The following is a 19,734-nucleotide window of genomic DNA, read 5'->3' on the forward strand; positions in this document are numbered from 1 at the left end:
AGGCAGATGCACCAACCTGAGCTGAAGAGGAGAGAACTGGAGGGCCATGTCCTGGCAAAGAGGGGAGTGGTCACAGGTTGCACGGCCAGGCCGTATGTTTGTGTGATGCGGGTGGGTGCGCCAGGAGGAGGCTGGCTTATACCCTCTCTCCTGTGTCCTATCCAGCGGGTGAGCATGGGCGCTAGGAGGGCTGAGTAGAGTTTGGAAGAAGTCAAGCTGGAGACATAATTTTCACATCAGGAATCGTGCAGTGGGGACCCCATCTCCTTCCCCAGAAGAGGCCTCCAAAGATCTTACACGGAAACACAGTAGAACCTGTGTAGGCTGGGATGATTGCACCTGCTACAAGAAGACATCGGAGGCCATATTAGCATTATTCTGAGAAGCAGTACAAGCCATCAGAGAATTCAGCCATAGCTGAATAAGAAAAGAGGCCCTTGTCCTTCTCCAGTACTCCCCTCCCCAACAAAGGGCATGAAGGAGGTAGAGCTTGGGGTGGGGGGTATCCACAGTTGACCATACCACCCCACTCCTCCCTACTCCTGGTGGAAGAAGGAAGGAGAAGACCAAGTACAAATCAAGCCTCCATGGGTTTTTTAAGTCTCAAGCCTGACCTGTGGTGAGGGAAGCAAGGTCTAAATCAGGTGATATTGGGTTTGTTTGTTTGTTTGTTTGTTTTTTACAAAATGGATTCTTAGTGACGCAAAGTGACCAGGAAATTATGGGGTCTGCCCCAACTGTCAAGTGGCCTGGTGCCCATCAGGGAGGGGAGACTGGGCCGGCACTCCTTCCCAGCCGTCCCAGACTGACATGTTGTGACACTGCCCTGTGTCACCTGAGCAAGCCACTTCTGAATCTCAGTGTCTTCATCTGTCCAATGACAAGTGGTTCCTGGGTTAGTTACTTCTAGTATTCAAAGTCTGTGGAAGTTGGGGTTCCTAGGTAGCTCAATCGCTTAGGCAGCTGACTCTTGCTTTTTGGCTCAGGTCATGATCTCAGGCTGGTGAGATTGAGACCCACATTGGGCTCTGCACTCAGCGGGGAATCTGCTTGAGATTTTCTCTCCCTTTCCCGCTGCAAACACCACCCCCCCCCCAACACACCCACTCTCCCTCTCTCTCGTCTCTCTCCCTCTCAGGTGAATAACTACTTTTTTTTTATTTTTTAAGTCTGTGAAAGTTGTGAAACAATGAGCTCAGAAATGTGGATGAGAGTACTGAGAAGGTGAGGGCTATCCTCCTGCTACATGCCCGTTTGTGCCAGCTAAGATGGTAATCCCACCAAAGCATGGAGTTCGTATATTTAAATCAGATGCCAGCTATTGTAGATGAGGCTGGGTATTTAATGGGCACAAGACTTAACCTGCTAGAGACTGAATTTTTGAAAGGGAGGAAGAGGAAGATTCCCGGTGGAGAGAATACCAGGAAGTCTAGAGAAGGAACTGAGTAGCAGAGCTGGTTTAAGTGGGAGATGGTTGCTTTTGCCTTCGGTCAGACCCCAAGGATCTTATTTCCTTAACGGGATGCCAATTACCTAACAATCTGTCCCCAGCAAGCCATCCAGAGGACAGAAGAGATGGAAAGCAAAGATGTCTGGGGCGGGGCTGGGGGGGATGCCGCTGGCACTGGACAGGGAGATGTTGAGTTTCTGGTGAGCATTTCTGGGAGGGTGAAGGTAGGGATAACATTTAGCCAGGGATAAGTTTCTTTTCCATAATTCATTTGCTGATGCGATTGTTCTTTACCGGGCTTCTAAACCATATTGTGGTTATGTTCTTATCTCCTTCCGGCATGATCTTTGTACGGCCTACTTGTGAATTCTGGGGATATTCACGGTGCTTACTGAGTAAGTTTAGGCATGCTGCCATTTTCTGTGATTCAATTTCATGGTGTCTTTTAGAATGATGGAATTCAGGAAAAGAACTCTGTAAAGATCAAGCCAGGAGCCTCTTCGGTTTATTTGGTGGTTTCTTCTGTAACTCCCGGGAGGAGGGCCTCCTAGCTTGGCATTTGGTTCTAAAAAGAAAACATAATTGCCTTTTAATAATTGTTCATTCTTAGCTTGTTAATGGTGTGGTGGAGAGTCGGGATGATGGAGCTGACCCATTGTAGGCTCCCTAGTGCTGTTCCCCAGAGTGTCTGCTTCAGTAACAGACCGTGGCTTCCTGACCCCAACTCCTCCCTGCCTAGTATCCTTCCTCCTGCTCCCCCCCCCCACGCCCCTCCACTGCCGAGTGGCCAACTGATGCTTCCCCCTCTCCCCTGTCAACCGCCCTTGAGAACTCTGGAGGGAGAAGGATCTTCTAGGTTTATTAAATGGAGCAATGACTGAGTCAGGAAAGTCATTTTACTGCATTGCTTGCTTTTGGTCATTGAAGATAAGAAAACAAAAATATTTATTCTGCTCTAAAGGCTTTTTCCCATCTTTCTTGAACTCCGTGAAAATATTTATCCTCTGAAATGAATTATGTGAAAAGGGAAGGTATTTCCGTTGTCTTTGGCAAATGTAAAACACAATTCGCTTTTTCCAAGATGTGAACCTACTGGTAATCTCCCTTGATATAAAACTAATGCCTAAATGGTCTTTTTTATTTCCCAGCCAACCCAAAAGGCTTTTAAGCAAAAGAATATGTTGGAAGCCAATTATTAAACCTGGGCAACCTAAAACATTTTTTGAATGTGTGTGTGTGTGTGTGTTTAAGAAATGTGATTCTTTGCTTTTTATTATTTTCCTCCTTCCCTTCCTTGATGCTACCTTGGTAGCTGCCATGTTCTAAATATTGACAAGATGAGATAGTTTTCTGTTTATACCAGCAGTCGTCTGTCTGTGAGATATGGACGAATCAGAACGCTGGATTTCCTTTCTCAGCCATCCATCAGGTTCATAATGTAAGGTTACAAATGGTTATTTTCTTTCCTGAACTTGCACTGTGTAATGTGTTGCAAAGTGTTGTCAGTAGCCGCAGGTACTGTGTCCTGGCAATGCAGACACTCTGTGCTGTCTCACGACTCCTGAGAGCTTGTCTCTGATGCCTCATTCACTGTGCCTTGTGACCAGTTGATGTGCAAACATTGTCCTAAAATGAGAAACATACCTGGTTTTTAAAGTCTGCAGTTTAAAACCTGTCCCATGTGAGTTTTGGCTTTCATCCCAGGTGTCTGTGTTAACTTGCTTTCACAGGAAGAAGGAAAAGGGTAAATTGATATATATATATATACACACACACACATGTATATATCAGTGTTAGTCTTCTGCATCTCGTACTTCCCCATGTCCATGGGCTAGTCAACCCATTGTGTCCAAAAGTTCTCAAAGGTTCATGTGCTTCAGTTGTGAGAAATATTTGAGTCTGATTTGCATGATATTCTGTATACATTTATGCAAGCGTGGGAGTACTTTGGCCAGGAGAGACACTGTTAGAGCTACAAAGTGGTTCTCAGCCTTTTTCCATCGGACAATACTGAATTGGTCTTTGGAATGTGTGGGAAATCGTGACCCATTTTACTCTGAGCTGCATGATATTCAAATATTCACAGCTTACCTCTGCATACTTTAAAAAAAAAAAAAAGCAGTTTTGTTTGGGAAATAGACATTTTAACATTTGGTCTTTTCTGTTTTGAATTTTAAAATACAATCTTATTTTCATATCCTGTTAAATTTTTCCCATCGGATAGTCTGCTGTCCGAGAGGTTAAGACATTTGGTTGAGAATCACTAAACAGAGCTCTCGGGGTGGCATGTGCAGGGCCTCCCTTTGGGGTGCCACGCTAGGCACACCCCTCCCCGTGCATGGGACTTCTGGCTCTTGGGCTCATGGGGTCTGTACGTTGCCTGGTACCAAAGCTCCAGTGACCCAGCAGTCCCTCCCGAACCCATAAATGCTAACCAGTGCTTTTTCATGTTGAGAAGTGGCCATCTCTGCTCTTTATCATCCAAAGGAACAAATTTGGTATAACCAGCTGCATTTGACCAAACTAGCACTCTTGATTCTGGAAGATTTTCAAAAGACCTGCTGCAGCCTCCTGCTTCCGTGTGTGTGTGTGAATGTTTGTAGGAGGCCCTTCCTTACATTCACAGCCAAACCCATGTATACATATTTATAAGCGTACAGCTCTCGGGAACATTCTTCAAAGCCTCAGAGATAACAGAAAATAAATGCTTTCACCTGTACCTTATGGATGTTTGGGTAGCTCATCTCTGATCGATATTTGTCAGAATTCTTCAAAGTGAAGCCTTAACCTAAAAATCATCATTTAAGATCATTTTCGTTTTTCATTAAGTGTTCTAAAGAAATAGAGAATGTTTGTTAATATTCAGATCTAAATTTATAAGCAGGTAGGTGGAAACAGTTCCTAGGAGAAAAGATTTAAAAGCTACCATTTTTTAAAAAATCAATTAAATCCTAATTTTAAAAAAAAATTCAGAATAATACAAGACTTGAAAAATACCATACCTTTCTGTTCATGTTAGGAAACTAAGTCATAACCCTGGCTTTTAATTATTTACTGATATCCTTAGGAAATGTTTTTCTCAAGAAGAAAATAAGATTACAGATGATGTTCCCTTCATATGCACAGAGGATAGAGAGTATGTAGTATCTTCAGTTTCCGTGTTTGGAGGAGAGAATTCTGCAATACAGTGTTTTTCCATTAGCCTTATGTATCTGGTACATTTGAACCAAAAGTCATGCATCTGTAACACCTTTGGAATAAAGCAAGGTTGAAAAGCTGCATTTTAGTCTCCGCCATCCAATAAAAATCTATCTGCAGACTTCTGTGAATTTTTTCCTGGGTCACAACAAAATTCAGTTAATGGTTTTATACTTTTCAGCTGGTGGGATAAAAGACATTTGATTTAATTACATCATGTTAAGTATGGCCCCACCTTAGCCCTTCACACTCCGCCAGACTGTGCACGCCGAGTTGGCAGTTGGTAAATACCTGTTCAACAGAATCAATTTTCCACTTAAAGCTCTAATCTCGAATTATGTTTTTTCTCTATATTCACAGTTTAATTTTTATTCGAGCCGGAAAGGATACTTCATGATGTCCATTTTCCTTTGTTTCATTGATAATATCCTACAGGAAATACCTACATACATACCAAGTAGATGAGGTTTTAAGCCATGACCAAATTCTTAGAATATTAAAATCATTCAATACATGAACATAAAGGAAAGTTTTAAGTATTTTAAGCTCTAAAAAAGTAGCCTGGAGACATTCAGTAAGAGTGTCTTGAATCACTGAATTTCTCTTCTGTAATTACTTAAGCCTTTTAAAGAGTACTGCCAGTCAGTAATAGTTTAAAATAGAATTTTACCCCAATCTTTTCCTGTTTTGTTATTCTACTTAAATATAATTGCATCGCTGTTCCCTAAGTTTAAATCTACTATTCGTCGAGGGTAAGGTTTGATTATAAACCATTCTTTGAGGCAAAAGACTTTTTAGGTCTCTTTGATTTTTTTCATATTTAACACATTTTTTAAAACTGGGAAATTATTAAATTAATTTTATTAACTTACCTGGAGAATTACTTTTATTACTTTACCTAAGGAAATACAGGTACCATCTCGGTAAGAGTGTACTATTTTATAAGACCTAACAATGGGCCTCCCCATTTGAAATTATTGTATAGCTGAGGTAGAAACCCTAATTTGCTTTGTGGTTTCTTTCACTGGTCCCTACCCTGTACCGCCCTAACCGCTTCCTCCATAGTTCATTCCTGGTGCTGTCCAGTGTCCAGGACGGACATTATTCTCTCCAATCTTTTTTTTTTCTTTTACTGTCCATGGACCAGTTGAAGCTATAACCCAAGGCCCAGTCTCTACCCCCCGCTGGCAGTAGTGTCACCAAATCCATCCGTTCTCATAAAGCTAACTCCAGAGGGAAGACTGAACACCTGCAAGTGGTGCCTTATAAATATTCTTCGGTCTAAAGTGAAACACAATAATAATAAGCTGATGAATTTCCAGGAAGCAAGTACATTTGTGTTTTTTGTAACTTCAATCTTAAGAACACTGTTTATGTCTTTGAAAATGAACATCTGGAAATAGGCCCTACATATGACAAAACTCAGTTCTTATTCCAGACAGATAGATCCAGTCCCTATATAGAGAATTTTAAAATATTTGGACCGGAGTAATGTTTCAAGGCCACAAAGAACATAAAGGAGGGATTGTATTTCTCTTCCGCAGCATTCCCTCCCCTCCCCCACAGCATGTAGGAAGGCCCTGTCAGATCACTCTGAATTCAAAGCAGGTGGCTTGTGATTTCGGGACAAAGTGGAGTCGCAGAGAGCAGATGATGGCCCTGCCTAAACTGAGTTTATTGGATGTGCCACCCGTTTTTCAAGTGGTTATCAAATAAGAGGTCGGGATGATTTCCAGACTGAGGTGCTATGTGCTGGGGCTCGTTCTTCCAAAATGGCTGCTACAACTTGTGTGGATGGTGTGAATATTGGGATGAGCATTTGGCTGTAGTTCTGCTTGACGTGTATGGAACTCACATCGAAGTTTAATTATAAAAGTGCCTGAGTTAATTCAGCAACTAGAGAATGAGTTTGCATACGATTTGCATGCTTAACGTACTAACACCTGAAATGTCCCCATAACCCTGGCTGCACCCCACTCATCCCCACGCCCAGCCCTGTTTCCAGCCTTTGCCCCGCAACCCGTGGTACCCCCAGCGCCTGCCATGGCTGTTCAGGCTGTTGTGAGAACTGCCTGTTGAGCTCAGCCAAGGGATACTTCAAGCTAAACTAAGACAGGGCTGAAGTGATGATCTGATGCTTGGTTTCTGTTGTCACCCGGAAAACACTGGATCGAAAGATCTTAACGTCAACCAGCTCCTCCTTTTGTATCATTCCACGGAGTTGCGTGCAAACTTCTGTTGTTCTGTTAACAGTGTTACCCGTGACTTAAATGTACAACACCTGTTTGCTATGTTGTTGTTGCTTTTTCGAGGGAGGGGAAGAAGGTGAATGGGGCGGACTAGAGGATTTGCTGGATTTGGGGAGAGCTTTTAATTAAGAACTCCTGGCTGCATGTTTCCAGAGTTTTAACTATAGATATTATCACTTAAAGGTTATTACATTCAGCTTCAAAATAGCTTTGGAATCCACATTTTCTACATTTTCAATTTCATACTAGTTTTTTTTTTTTTTTAAGAGCAAATCACAGCCAGTTGAATTAAAGACTGAGAGATGTTGTAGACCAGATGTTTGAAAGAGAAAGAGAAGAAAAGATCATATTAGGCAGCCAGAGGAAAACTTTCTCCTAAAATTAATTGCAGCCAGTCTTTTTTTTTTTTTTTTAACAAAATAAAACTTATAAAGAGAAAGCTCAAGAATGAGTCAGGGATGGGTCATAACGACAGACAGAAATGCTAAAGTAATTATTCCAGGTAAAGTCTTAACAATTTCAACAGACAGGAGATAGGAGAACCAAGCCATATGCGAGTAAGTTAGGATCTAGAACCAAACTAACAGAATGGCTTAGACTCTGCCTCAGTGAAAAGGCCTGTGCATTCCTGAGGGGCTCTAGAATTTTCTTTTGGTTTTTCAAAGACAGAAACTTCAGAAAGCAAAGCCTATTCCTAACACTTCCCAGCCTTAGCAGCCACCTCACGTGTCACCTAAAGTAAGTCCAGACCGCACAGAGAAAATTGAAATGCTAGTCCTCTTCCCCAAAACACATGTCCTGTGTAAGCTACTTCTGGAGACTCACGGGTTTTAACCTGTTGGAGTTTCTGAGCCTTTCGGAGAATTTATTGAAAGCTGTCGACTTTTTTCTCCCCCCCAAAACGTACACCAACACCCAACATTCTACGTTCTTACGCTAGATTCCTTGAAAATCCTTCTTAAGAAGCCCTACAGTATTAACCCATTTGTTAGTACTTCAGTAAACTTGGTCTCTGACCAGAGTTTTACTTGGTTTGGGAGCTCGTGAGACCTATTTATATCCTTTTCAACTCCTGAGAAAGGTAATTCTTTTAATTCTACAGGAGCAGCCAGATCCAGGTTAAAAGAGTAACTTTGGAAATCTACCTGTTGTCTAGTTTTTGTTAATGTCCTTTTGAGAACAAAGAGTTGAATTTTGAGAAACTGGGAACTCTACCCAGAGAAAAGAGTGAGAAATCACCCCTAATATAATATCTAAATCAGATTAGAACCCAGAAAAGACCTGCCAACGCCAGCCTTTGACTTTATAGATGCTCACACAAGGCCATTATAGTAATAAAACCAGTCGAAGCTAACCTCATGGAAAATGATAGACGGAAGGATGGGATGTCCTTCTGTCTTGGGTCTGTCTTAGTGGGATACGCCATCATATGTGCATTTGCCTGTATTTGTGGATTAAGATCCTCAAGTACATGCATATGCACGTATGACTAAACCTGGCCTTGGAATGTTTATTATTCATTTGGGCTTTAGGTTTTCTGAGAAAGGTAGCTGAATACATCCGAGACCGTCACAGTGGCATTTTATCAATACAAGTGAACTCAGATGAGGAGAATTAGTCATCCATTTGTAAATTTTTCTTGTGAAATTTTGTTTAGAATCACACTTATACTACCTTTTCTCCAGAGATCTAAACTCATCCCAAGTACATGGTACCTGTCGTATTTGGAAACTGAAATTCATGAAGCTGTGTATCTGAATGTAAAAACAATTCAGACTAAAAAGTTCAAATAAGCAAGCTTAAAAGCAGAAAAGTCTTTCAAAGTTCGTATGTTCATTTTCTGTTGTAACAGAAAATTATGAATTAGTGCATCATTTATGAATATCTCCATGTTTCATTTTAAAATCACGTAGCTTAGGGTGTCCTTCTAAAAATGGAATAACTTCTTTCACGCCTGAGAAATTAACTCAGCCTTGGGAAATATGATGCTATCACATATATAAAACCAATAAAAAAAAATAGTAAAAGTATTTCTACACATATAATACACCCAGAGGCATTTGCCCATTCTAGCACACATGTGTAAAATGAACTCAGGCTAACTATAGGGAATGAACTTTGCCAACTGCTCATATTACCTCTAGAATAAATGTGATTTTCAGACAGGAGACTGGGGAGAACCTTCCATTACCTTGCGACCTCCAAATGAAGCCACAGCCTCAACTCCAGTTCAGTACTGGCAGCACCACCCAGAAAAGCTCATCTTCCAATCGTGTGATTACAAAGCTTTTGTAAGTTACCATCTATTCATTATTTGGGTACCAGTGGGAATAGAGGGTGTATTAAAAATACACCGAAATACAATGAAACTCTTAAAATGTTCTCCCCTTCTCTTTTTCTTAAAAGTAGCCTTTCCTATACCGAGAATGTCCAAGTAAATAGAGGTTAGGAATCCCTTTTATTCTTGTAAGCTTAAGGTCTATTTTGCCTTCTTCTTATACAGTTGTATATTTTAAGTGAAATATGTTAAAGCACAATCTTAAAATGGAAATGCATATAAGTATAACATATATAGACAGCAACATTCACTGACCAATGATCTCAAAACACTGGGTCTACTACCCGATTTTTTTCATTAGGGTTCTATTACTGGATACCTTGTTCTAATAGGAGAGAGAATCAGGCTGAGCTGAGAATTACAAGTAATATGAACAGGTAAATATTGAAAGAATACCATAGGTTTGGGGACAGGTGGTTGTCATGGCTGCAGCAGGAAAAGGAAAATCACCTCTCTTTAAAAAGAAATGTTTCAGTTAGGGCAGAATTCCCCCATAGCTGAAAAGGCAAGGATTTCTCCGAGATCCTTTTTCTTAATTTGATTAAGACGTGGGCATTCTGGTTGTCGCCTAGCAATTTCGGCCTTTTGTTTGTTTTATTATCTATACCTTTTTTACTGCCTGCTTATCTTGGAGCATTGGGTTCATCTCAGCAGTAATCTCCCCCAGACTGTGGAACTGAAATGCCTCCTTCCTGCAAAGCTCAAACGCCCCACAAACCCTTGAGCCTTTGGAGCTCGCCTTGATGCGGGGCCCTTAGCCACGCCCCCTGCCCTTTTAAGGCACGCCCCTCTTCGCGTCCGGCAGTGCCGGGTCCGCACGCCCGTTTCACAGTCGGGTTTTTGCCCCGTGCCATGTAAGCAAAATAATGATTTTCATTTGTTTTTGTTTTTCGTTTTTTTAAAGACACATAGAGCTCTTTCGCGCTCTATTTTTTTTTGTGGGGGGGGGCAGTTAGGAGATTAGGGAAGGAAAAAATGACAAAAGAAAGAAACCCTATTGAAGTTTCGAAAAGTTGGAGAGGAGTCAATTGATGGAAAGGCAAAATAGACATTTTGCTACAAACTCTTTGTCGTCCTCCCCAACCCGCCCCGCCCCCCAGCTAGAACTTAGAGAGTGAGTGGCGTTTGGCACCGAGGCAGTATTGGATCAGATCACCTAACAAAAAAAGTGATTGGTAATTCCTGGGAGGGGGCGCTCTCATCTCTCCTATCCCATTCAGCCCCTCCGTGGTCGGTTTGCACCAGGAGCTGGGCTCTCCCCCTTCTGGAACAACGGAGAGGTCGTTCCTCGTCCCCGCAGGCTCCCACCTTGTGCCCATCTCATTCCCAGGTGGATCAAGCACTGGGCGCGCAGCTGTGAACGCTGAGACCCCAAACTGCATCTCCGCCCCGAGAGCTCCCTAACGTTAATTACCTACGCAGCCAACTCAGCCCAAATGGGGTGCATATCGCTTAGCTTCTCAGCTGTCTCCTACAACCCTGTAATTACGTGGAGAGTAGCGTGATTTATTTTTGCAGACATTGCTGCCTCAAAAAAAAAAAAAAAAAAAGGGAAAACATTTTTAGATGCCCCCATTTTGCAGTTAAATATGATTTGAAAGATGGCATCTTTAGAAAATGCTGCGGTTTTATTATAAAGAGCAATTTACAGCTCTCAGAACTGAAGTTAATTCTACAGCATTCTCTCTTTAAAAGCATTTATTTGTTAGGATTAGTTACTCTTAGTTTATAAAAGTTATCCAACAACTTTCAGCCAGGAAACCCAGCCAGTAGGACTTCCACAGTTTGGTTTTAAATCGCAACTCCTATTTATTATATTTTTTCATAAACCATTGAATTGTTTTGTATTTTAGTATTTAGGTTCTATGCTGATAAAAGAGCTCAGAGGGACAGAATCAACCCAAGATGCCTGTGCAAAAATGCGGGTAAGTTTGCCAAACAATTTTATTTCTAGTTGCTGAAATACTAAATACTGGGTATGGTTACAAATTGCCACTTTTCAAATGACTATTTTCTTCATCTGCTGGTCTGCTGAATCACATTACTGTTACATAAAAAGGTGTTTGGGCTTTGTTCATGTTTATACTTGAGCTTATCTGACTGTAGTGTGAGTTGATATCTGCTGGACATACTAATGTATTTATGCCACATGGCATTTACTCTTATTTTTAAAGATTTAAAGTAAAGTATGTACTTTAGTCATTCTCCAGTTTAAGAGACAGTCTTTAGTTTATTGCAAGAAAACGCTTTAAGCAATCTGAGAATATTTACTGTGAAGACCACCAATTAAGTAAAAGATTATCAGATGCTCAGCTATCGAGAGTTTATTGTATAAAGCCAATACTCTTTATGAGGCTTCTCAATTCTGAGGGTATTTTTTTGTTTTTGTTTTTGTTTTTTAGTATAAGAAAAAAATATTCCACTCTGAGTAAATCACATAAGGGCAGTCAATATTGACAAAAATGACAACTATAAATGTCTGTGATCATTGGTCCCCGGATTCCTAGGAGTCTCTACTACCCAAACCGAATCTTACTCATACTACACATCCACTGTAATTTTGTTTGTTTGTTTTATTAACATACAATGTATTATTTGCTTCAGGGGTATAGGTCTGTGAATCATCAGTCTTACACAGTTCACAGCACTCACCATAGCACATACCTCCCCAGTGTCCATAACCCAGCCACCCTGTCCTTCCCCACCCCCTTGTCGGTTTGTTTGTTTAAATGTGTCCCTTATCCTTGCTTCCTCTATAACAGATGTATAGAGGCTTTGGCCACACCTGACAGTACAGATTAAGAATAGTAGACTCATTTCATATAGCAACTAACCAGAGTCAAATTTAACATTGTTACCAAGTGAACCCTAGCTCTTACTTGTGGCCAATATACGTTGTTTTATTTTACATGAGCAGGCATCCTGTGAGAAATATTTAAAAATTTAAACAGTTAGGAAGGCAAATATGTAATGTCGATTGCTCATGGAAAGCTAAGTATGGGTGAATCTTCATGAAATTGAGACCTCCAGAAGTAATCGCTGATTTAATATCCGGATCAGTTCAGTAACAGAAAGACTGAAATTAGTTATCCTTCTGTTTGATGTAGAGTTATACTTATATTGTCTGTGCCAATAAGTCTTTTATCCCAGGTACTGTATTTAGATGAAAAAAGCTGTGATATGTGTCAGGAACTCTGTGTTCTGGTTTTGTTGCTGCTTACATTGCCTTGGAAGTCACTCTTAGTCATGATGATAATAACTGCTAATATTTAAGGAGTAGTTAAAATGTACCAATCTTCTGTGCTGAGCTGAATGTTTTGCATATTTATCCCATTTAATCCTACCACAAACCTAGAGCTTAGTGCAGTCCTTATCCCCATTCTACACTTGAAGAGAATCAAGCTTGAGGAGGCTAAGTAACCTTCCCAAGGTCACATAGTGAAGAACTTGCCAATCTGGAACTGGAACACAGGTCTTTCTGACTCCAGAGCACAAGCATTCAACTACTACACTCCTTACTTAGAAAACGAGGACATTGGACTAGATGCCCCTTAGGGGTCCTCTTTCATAGTTTTATAATTTATAATATAATTTTATATTATAATCTTGTATTTTCAATGTATATCTGATCTAAATTATGTCACCACTGAACAGTAAGAAAATGGGAACATTTTTCAACCGTCAAGGCTCATAATAATTTTAGAGCTATTTATGAACACATCTAAGAAATTAATTTGGCATCTCTGATTTAATACTATTAACTCTGTTATCGGAGCCCAGCTACTTCAATGCTGTAATCAGCATAAATAGTGCATAGAGTACAGAGCACCATTTAAAACCAGATTTGTGATTTGAATTTCAGTCAATTTCTTGAAATTAAGTGGATCTGAAATTCCATTCTGATAACAACAGGAAAGCCATTTTAATAGTGTCCGTGGAGAATAATTTAGTTAAATACTTGTCTGTTGCTTAAAATGAAACAGAAAAGGCCGTCTGTTAGAAGCCATTCTGTTCATTGGGGCGTTTTCCTGGTTTGCTGCCCTTGGTATTTACTTGGGGTCGTTTACATGAAAATAGGAACTTTATTGCTTCTTCAAATATTACCAACTCTTATTTCCCATCCTGATTAAATAAATATCAGTCTCTGGTACAGAAGCTAACATTGCACTCACTGGATTCACTAGAGCCTTTCCTAACTAGAAGCGCAGACTCACTGTTATCCGGAACTGTTGTGTTGTGAGTTAGAGCCCTTACCAGCTGAAAATGGGGTCCGTCTCTTACTAGCAGTTAATTTGGCCTCGCAGCCCAAAGTCCCAGAATCAAGTCCACCCAGGGAAATACTTCAGAACACAGATGATCTTAAAAACTGATATATAGTAATATCATTAGGCCAAAGTACTGTAGATTAAAACTTGACCTGATTTACTCGTTTGGTGGGGGTGGGGGAAGACCTTTCAACTCAACAGTATGTGTTTTAGTTGAAATTAAAACTACTTTCCCAGTAAGAAGTAAATCAGTGTGGTTCTTTATTCTGAGAACTATTTCCTTGGTGTACTTTGTTCACACACATGCCAAAGATTTAGCTCCTGCTCCCACTGACTTCACAGGTTCAGCGGAGGAGTCCAACATGTTAACATTTTTAGTTTCCCCAAAGTGGGAGAAGTACCACCGTTGGGAGGGGGGGTCTTTGTGCATCCGTCTGTCTGCAGGAGCATGCTACGTGATTCCCCAAAAGGCAGGGTCTCCTAAAGTCGGTTTATCCATACCAATAACAGTTAATGCTCAAGAGCCGTATCGCACGTGATTCTGTGCATTCGTTCATCTAATCATGGGGTAACTATTGCTATGGTTCCCGCCTTTCATACGGGGGAAGCAAGGCAAAACAAAAGTCAAGTAACTTAACCCAGGTTACCCAGGCAGGAAGCTGTGCAGGCAGGGTTGGAACTGGGGTGATTTACCTTTATCACCAAATTCCTGACCCGAGGCTATACACCCATCTAATGAGCCAGTGGAACATTTATTCTCCTGAATTTTAAAACAGCTGAAAATGTGGATCATTTATATTGATAAAGAGCTTTAAGAACCCTAAAAGACTCTGTAAAATTAGCCACATTAAACCATTTAGGTACAGTCATATGTAGTAATTCTGGGTACATGCCAATCTGTTATTCTAAATAAAAATTTCAGGAGTGTTTTTACTGCATCTTAAGCAACTATATTTTTACCCACAATACCTAAACATACATACTTTGCTCCAGAACAAACCATACACAATTTTCCTTCTTCAGAAACATTTGGAGTGTTTGGTAGGCACAATCGGTTAATTTCTAAGTTTATCTCAACCTGTTTCTTCATCTCTACCATCCCCTCCAGTTCTGAAGCAAAGATAATTCTACACTGATGTCCTGGTGTTTAACTAGACACATATTGTCTCAGTCAAAAATGGGCCATCGTAAGCTAAGGTGTGTGAGATGAAAGGGATTCACATCACTTTACAATATGAAATCCCTTCTGTCTCTGTTCAGATTAGTCCGTCTTTTTCCCTCTTTAACCTGTCCTACAATTTTTCTGATAGACTTGACTTTTTAGAACAGTTTTGGGTTAACAGAAAAATTGAGCATAAAGCACAAAGCTCTTGGGACGCGTGGGTGGCTCAGTTGGTTAGACCACTGCCTTCAGCTCGGGTCGTGGTCCTGGGGTCCTGGGATCGAGTCCCATATCGGGCTTCCCCTGCTCTGCAGGGAGCCTGCTTCCCCTCTCCCTCTGCATCTCCCCCTGCTTGTGCTGTCTCTCTCTCTCTCTCTGCCAGATAAAAATCTTAAAATAAGAGATGATATCCTCTTCTTCAAAAAAACAACAACAAAAACCGCAGAGTTCTTGATTCTATCTTCCACCACCACTGGCCTCACAGCTGCCCTTATTAGTGACATCTGCCTTGGTGTGCCCCCTTTGTCATAATTATGAACCAGTACTGTTATGTCATTAACGAAAGGCTGTGGTTTACATTAGAGCTCATTCTTCGCGTTACGCGGTGTTCCGGGTTTTGATAAACGCGTCACGTTCTGTATCGCCCATGACAGTTATCACAAAGAATCTTTTCATGCCCTAAACATCCCCTCTGCTCCACCTGTTCACCTTCTCTCCCCTCCCGCCCCCGACAACCACTCACCTTGTCACTGTCTCTATACTTTGGCCTTTTCCAGAATGTCCTATAGTGGGAATCGTACAGTAGGTACCCTTTTCCAGACCGACTTCTCTCATTTAGCAATGATATGCTTTTAAGCTTCTTTCTTCTATGTCTTTTGTGGCTTGACAGCTCTTTGTTTTTTGGGGTTTTTAAAAAGATTTTGTTTATTTATTTGACAGACAGAGATCACAAGTAGGCAGACAGTCAGACGGGGGGCGGGGGGAGGGTAAGGAAGCAGGCTCCCTTTCGAGCAGAGAGCCTGATGTGGGGCTCGATCCCAGAAACACAAGATCAAGGCCTGAACCGAAGGCAGAGGCTCAACCACTGAGCCCCCTAGGTGCCCCCAGCTCTTTGTTTTTAATCACTGAGTACTGATCCCTCGTATGGGTATACCACATCCATTTACCTGTGGAAGGCCACCTTGGTTGCCTCTAGGTTTTGCAGTTATGAGTAGAGCTGCTATAAACATTTGTATGCAGGTTTTCATCTTAAGATTTTTTTCTCTGGCTCCAAACTCTCTTAAAATTATCTTCTGAATTGTGTTCAGTGAAGAAGAATCAATAGGAACTTGCATTAAACCCCGATAATTTTTTAAAGCAAAATTGCAATTTTTGTCTTATCTTTCAGAGTTTTCTACAATAAAAGCCTAAGAGATTAGATAGGCCTTGATATTGAGGCACACTTTTAGGAAGATGGAGTTCTGCGAATTATTTTGCTCTTCAGTAGAACAACGTGGCTGCTTATTTCCTTTACTGTGACAGCTTTACAGACCTAGTTAAAATTAAAAATCTAAAAACATATATTAGTAATATGTGAGGAGTTGTAAGAGATGTCTGTTTAATCTGAGCATACTCATTTAGTGCTGCCTTTTACGTTACTGCCTGGGTTTTCCAGCTAACTCTGTGCTCAGAGACCATCTTCGTTATTTTTTTAAAGATTTTATTTTTATTTATTTCACAGAAATCACAAGTAGGCAGAGAGGCAGGCAGAGAGAGAAGGGGAAGGCAGGCTCCCTGCTGAGCAGAGAGCCCGATGTGGGGCTTGATCCCAGGACCCTGAGATCATGACCTGAGCTGAAGGCAGAGGCTTTAACCTACTGAGCCACCCAGGCGGCTCAGGTCCATCTTCATTTTTGAAAGGACTTCTGGGGGGAAGCATTAGTTCTGAGATCCAGAGATCCAGAATTCGATGGCCCCTAAGGTGTTCCCCCACAGAACACAGAACCTTCCTTCTGTCACCCCTCATGTCACACTGTACATGCACCTGGGTCATTAAGCCCCATGCCCCTGGGAGGGCAGGAATTCTGTATATTAAATCCCCAGGGTCTCCCATAGCATAGCTGCCTTTTGAAGTGGTTTTGATGGTTCAAAAAAAATTCCATGGTTCTAAATGCTTGTAGAGTCTAGTTCAGTAAAAACCTCAAAAACACATTGACCTCTTTCTCTAAAATTTGAAAAACAAGTAAGTTGATGGAGATATTTGCTTTGGGTTTTTTCATTTGTTTTCCCATAAGTATAATGCCAGTGTCCCAACGATTTCCCTGGTTTTCTGTGTTCCCAAAAATGTAAGAGAGTATTCAAAACCTTGGCCATCCTGCACTCTTTTTGCAGTTTCTAAAGGCCATCACTGAAAGGGAGAGAAAATGATGGGAAACTAGATAAGAGGGTAAATGTAATTTTGCAGTTTTGTATTTTGGGAAGGTGACTTGTTCCTCAATCAGTTGGGATTAGCTTGCCTCTTTTATTTATTTTTTTTTATTATTTTTTTATTATTTGTTTTAAATGGAGTACTATTTTCTGTGCTTTTTTTAAAAATAATTTTGATTTTATTTATTTATTTAACAGAGAGAGAGAGATCACAGGTAGGCAGAGAGGCAGGCAGAGAGAAAGAGAGAGAGGAGGAAGCAGGCTCCCCGCTGAGCAGAGAGCCCGATGCGGGACTCGATCCCAGGACCCTGGGATCATGACCTGAGCCGAAGGCAGAGGCTTTAACCCACTGAGCCAGCCAGGCACCCCTCGCTTGCCTCTTTTAAATAATGTGTCCACAGGACTGAACTTCACAAAGCAATAAAGAGATTGCTTTGGCCTTTCGGTGTTCTCTTTGGTATAAGTAACTCCCACTTCAAAGATTCTAAGATGTACAGTGGTTGGTGAAAGACCCGATGAGGTTCCAGTCCTTTTTGCCTCACCAGACTTACACACATACCCATGCCCCAGCCCTGAATTTTGCCTCGGGGTATAATTCTCACTAACACACGGTGGTCAGTCACTTCTCTAATTAGATATACCATTATGAAACCTGTGCTACTGTACGAGGCGGGCCATTATATTCAATTTAATACTCTGTAAAATCTGATTTTCTCTAATCCCGTAGTTGAGGATTAGTATTGTTCACAGGTGTCTGTACTCAAGGAAATTTGTCTTTTAAAAAAAAAGAAAGAGGGCCGCCTGGGTGGCTCAGTTGGTTAGGCAGCTGCCTTCGGCTCAGGTCATGATCCCAGGGTTCTGGGATCGAGTCCCGCATCGGGCTCCTTGATCGGCAGGGAGCCTGCTTCTCCCTCTGCCTCTGCCTGCCTCTCTGTCTGCCTGTGTTCACTCGCTCTCTCTCTGTCTGTCTGACAAGTAAATAAAAAAATAAAATCTTTAAAAAAAAAAATAATAAAATAAAAAAATTAAAAAAAAGAAAGAAAACAGATACCGTTTTCAACTACAGTCAGGTAGAAATCTGCCTTCCCCATCCAAGACAGGAATTATTTTACAATCATTTTTAAGTCAGGAATAAGCAGCTCTTCTGGCAGATTTATTGGGGAATCTTTATTTCCCAAAGGGCTTAGAGAGTTCAGATGCCACAGTTCAGTGTTCTTGTTGAGTCTGTTCCCCTGCGCCTGTCTCATTTTTAAACTTCCGGTCGGGAGGCAATTCTAAAGTTGAATTTTCAGATATATAGACTTCCAAATAATTGTGCCTTGGTTGAAGTGTGAAGACTGTCTTTTTTCCTTGCTTGCAAGGAAACAAATTAATGTCGGAGAACGGATTAGAAAGCTTGGAAAATAGATTTTAGAATAAGATGGGAACGTTAAAAAGCCTCTTTGATCTTAGACTCCTGTACTACCCTCACTAGTCCCCATCCCTGAAAGATATCGTGAGCCTCCTCTGTCTTTAATTCCCACTTGTCTAAAGGCACGTTTGGTTCCTTCTGCAACTCCTGTCTATGAGGAATTGTCGTTCCCAGAAATCATTCCAGGGACTACTACTTGGGAACCAGGCTGGGAAAAAAAAATACACTGTAAACAACTGTTTTTTTGTAAGTCTCCATTGGCTCAAGTTTCAGAGAAGAATCAACTATTTCCCTTTCGCTCCCTCCCAAGTACTGCACGGGCCAGGTCAGGTGTAAGCCCACCGATGTGAAAGTGTGCTAAAATGACGATATACACAAAGAAGTAGCATTGCTGGCTGTCTACTGCTGAGCTGGGCTCACAGGGACCTGTGCTTTTGCTTTGCGAGTGTTTTCCCGGGGACTCAACAGTTCTAATCCTTTCATCCCATATTGTCTTCATAACCCACATTCTCTGAATTTTGTGTGTGTGTGTGTTTCTGTTCCTCTTGTTACTGGCTCTTTTCCCATGTAACACCCTCAGTACTCCACAGCACCGGATTTCACGGGCCGCCTCTGTCTCTAATTCCCACTTTGTCTTACGCTCTCTTTCTAAACGTACTGAGTCCATTGTCATCGGCCCAGATGCGTGGCTCTGCCGAATGTTCATTGTTGCAACCGCCATTTCCCTGCTGGGCCAGCTTGCAGCTCGGAGAGGGTTCCGTTGTGCTCACTGATTTGTTTTTACCTCTGCTCTCTTTTGCTAGTGGGAGGTCGTACTTTGGAAAGCAGCTCAGTGACAGCATCCATCCTCGGAATAAGAGTAACAGCTGAAATCTGTTGGTGCTCACTACATGCGAGGCACTGAACTATGTAGTCCTCACGGCTCTCCAAAGTAGATGCCGTATTAACACACCCCTTTTACAGATGAAACAACTAAGACATAGAGGTTAAATACCGTGACGCACAGGGAAGGCAAGATAGGAATCCAAACATGCCCTTCTGTGCTCCCGTTTGCTGTAGAGCAGTACCTTCTGGAGGAAGGAGCTTGGCAGTGGGTCCCTCCATAAATTCAAGATGCCCGCATGCACATAAACGCACACACACACACACACACACACACACTGCAGTTGTACTTACAAGCGATGGATTAAACAAGTTGGTGTGTTTTTTCACATGTTTACACTTGGCTTTTTAACCAAAATATTATACATTTTTA

General features: G+C 41.4%; 1 protein-coding gene across 1 annotated transcript in view; it reads left to right on the forward strand.

Moving 5' to 3' along the window:
* The window catches only part of ANKS1B (ankyrin repeat and sterile alpha motif domain containing 1B), a 1,114,451-nt gene that overhangs the window by 1,049,653 nt on the left and 45,064 nt on the right, over positions 1 to 19,734 (forward strand). Inside the window, 3 exon segments of the mRNA XM_045084805.1 lie at positions 2,814 to 2,888; positions 9,060 to 9,188; positions 11,089 to 11,160. Of these exon segments, the coding sequence (XP_044940740.1) occupies positions 2,814 to 2,888; positions 9,060 to 9,188; positions 11,089 to 11,160 (276 nt within the window).

The sequence above is a fragment of the Mustela putorius genome, unplaced genomic scaffold (assembly GCF_011764305.1).
Source record: "Mustela putorius furo isolate JIRA1106 unplaced genomic scaffold, ASM1176430v1.1 tig00000788_pilon_pilon_pilon, whole genome shotgun sequence".
Lineage (NCBI taxonomy): Eukaryota > Metazoa > Chordata > Mammalia > Carnivora > Mustelidae > Mustela > Mustela putorius.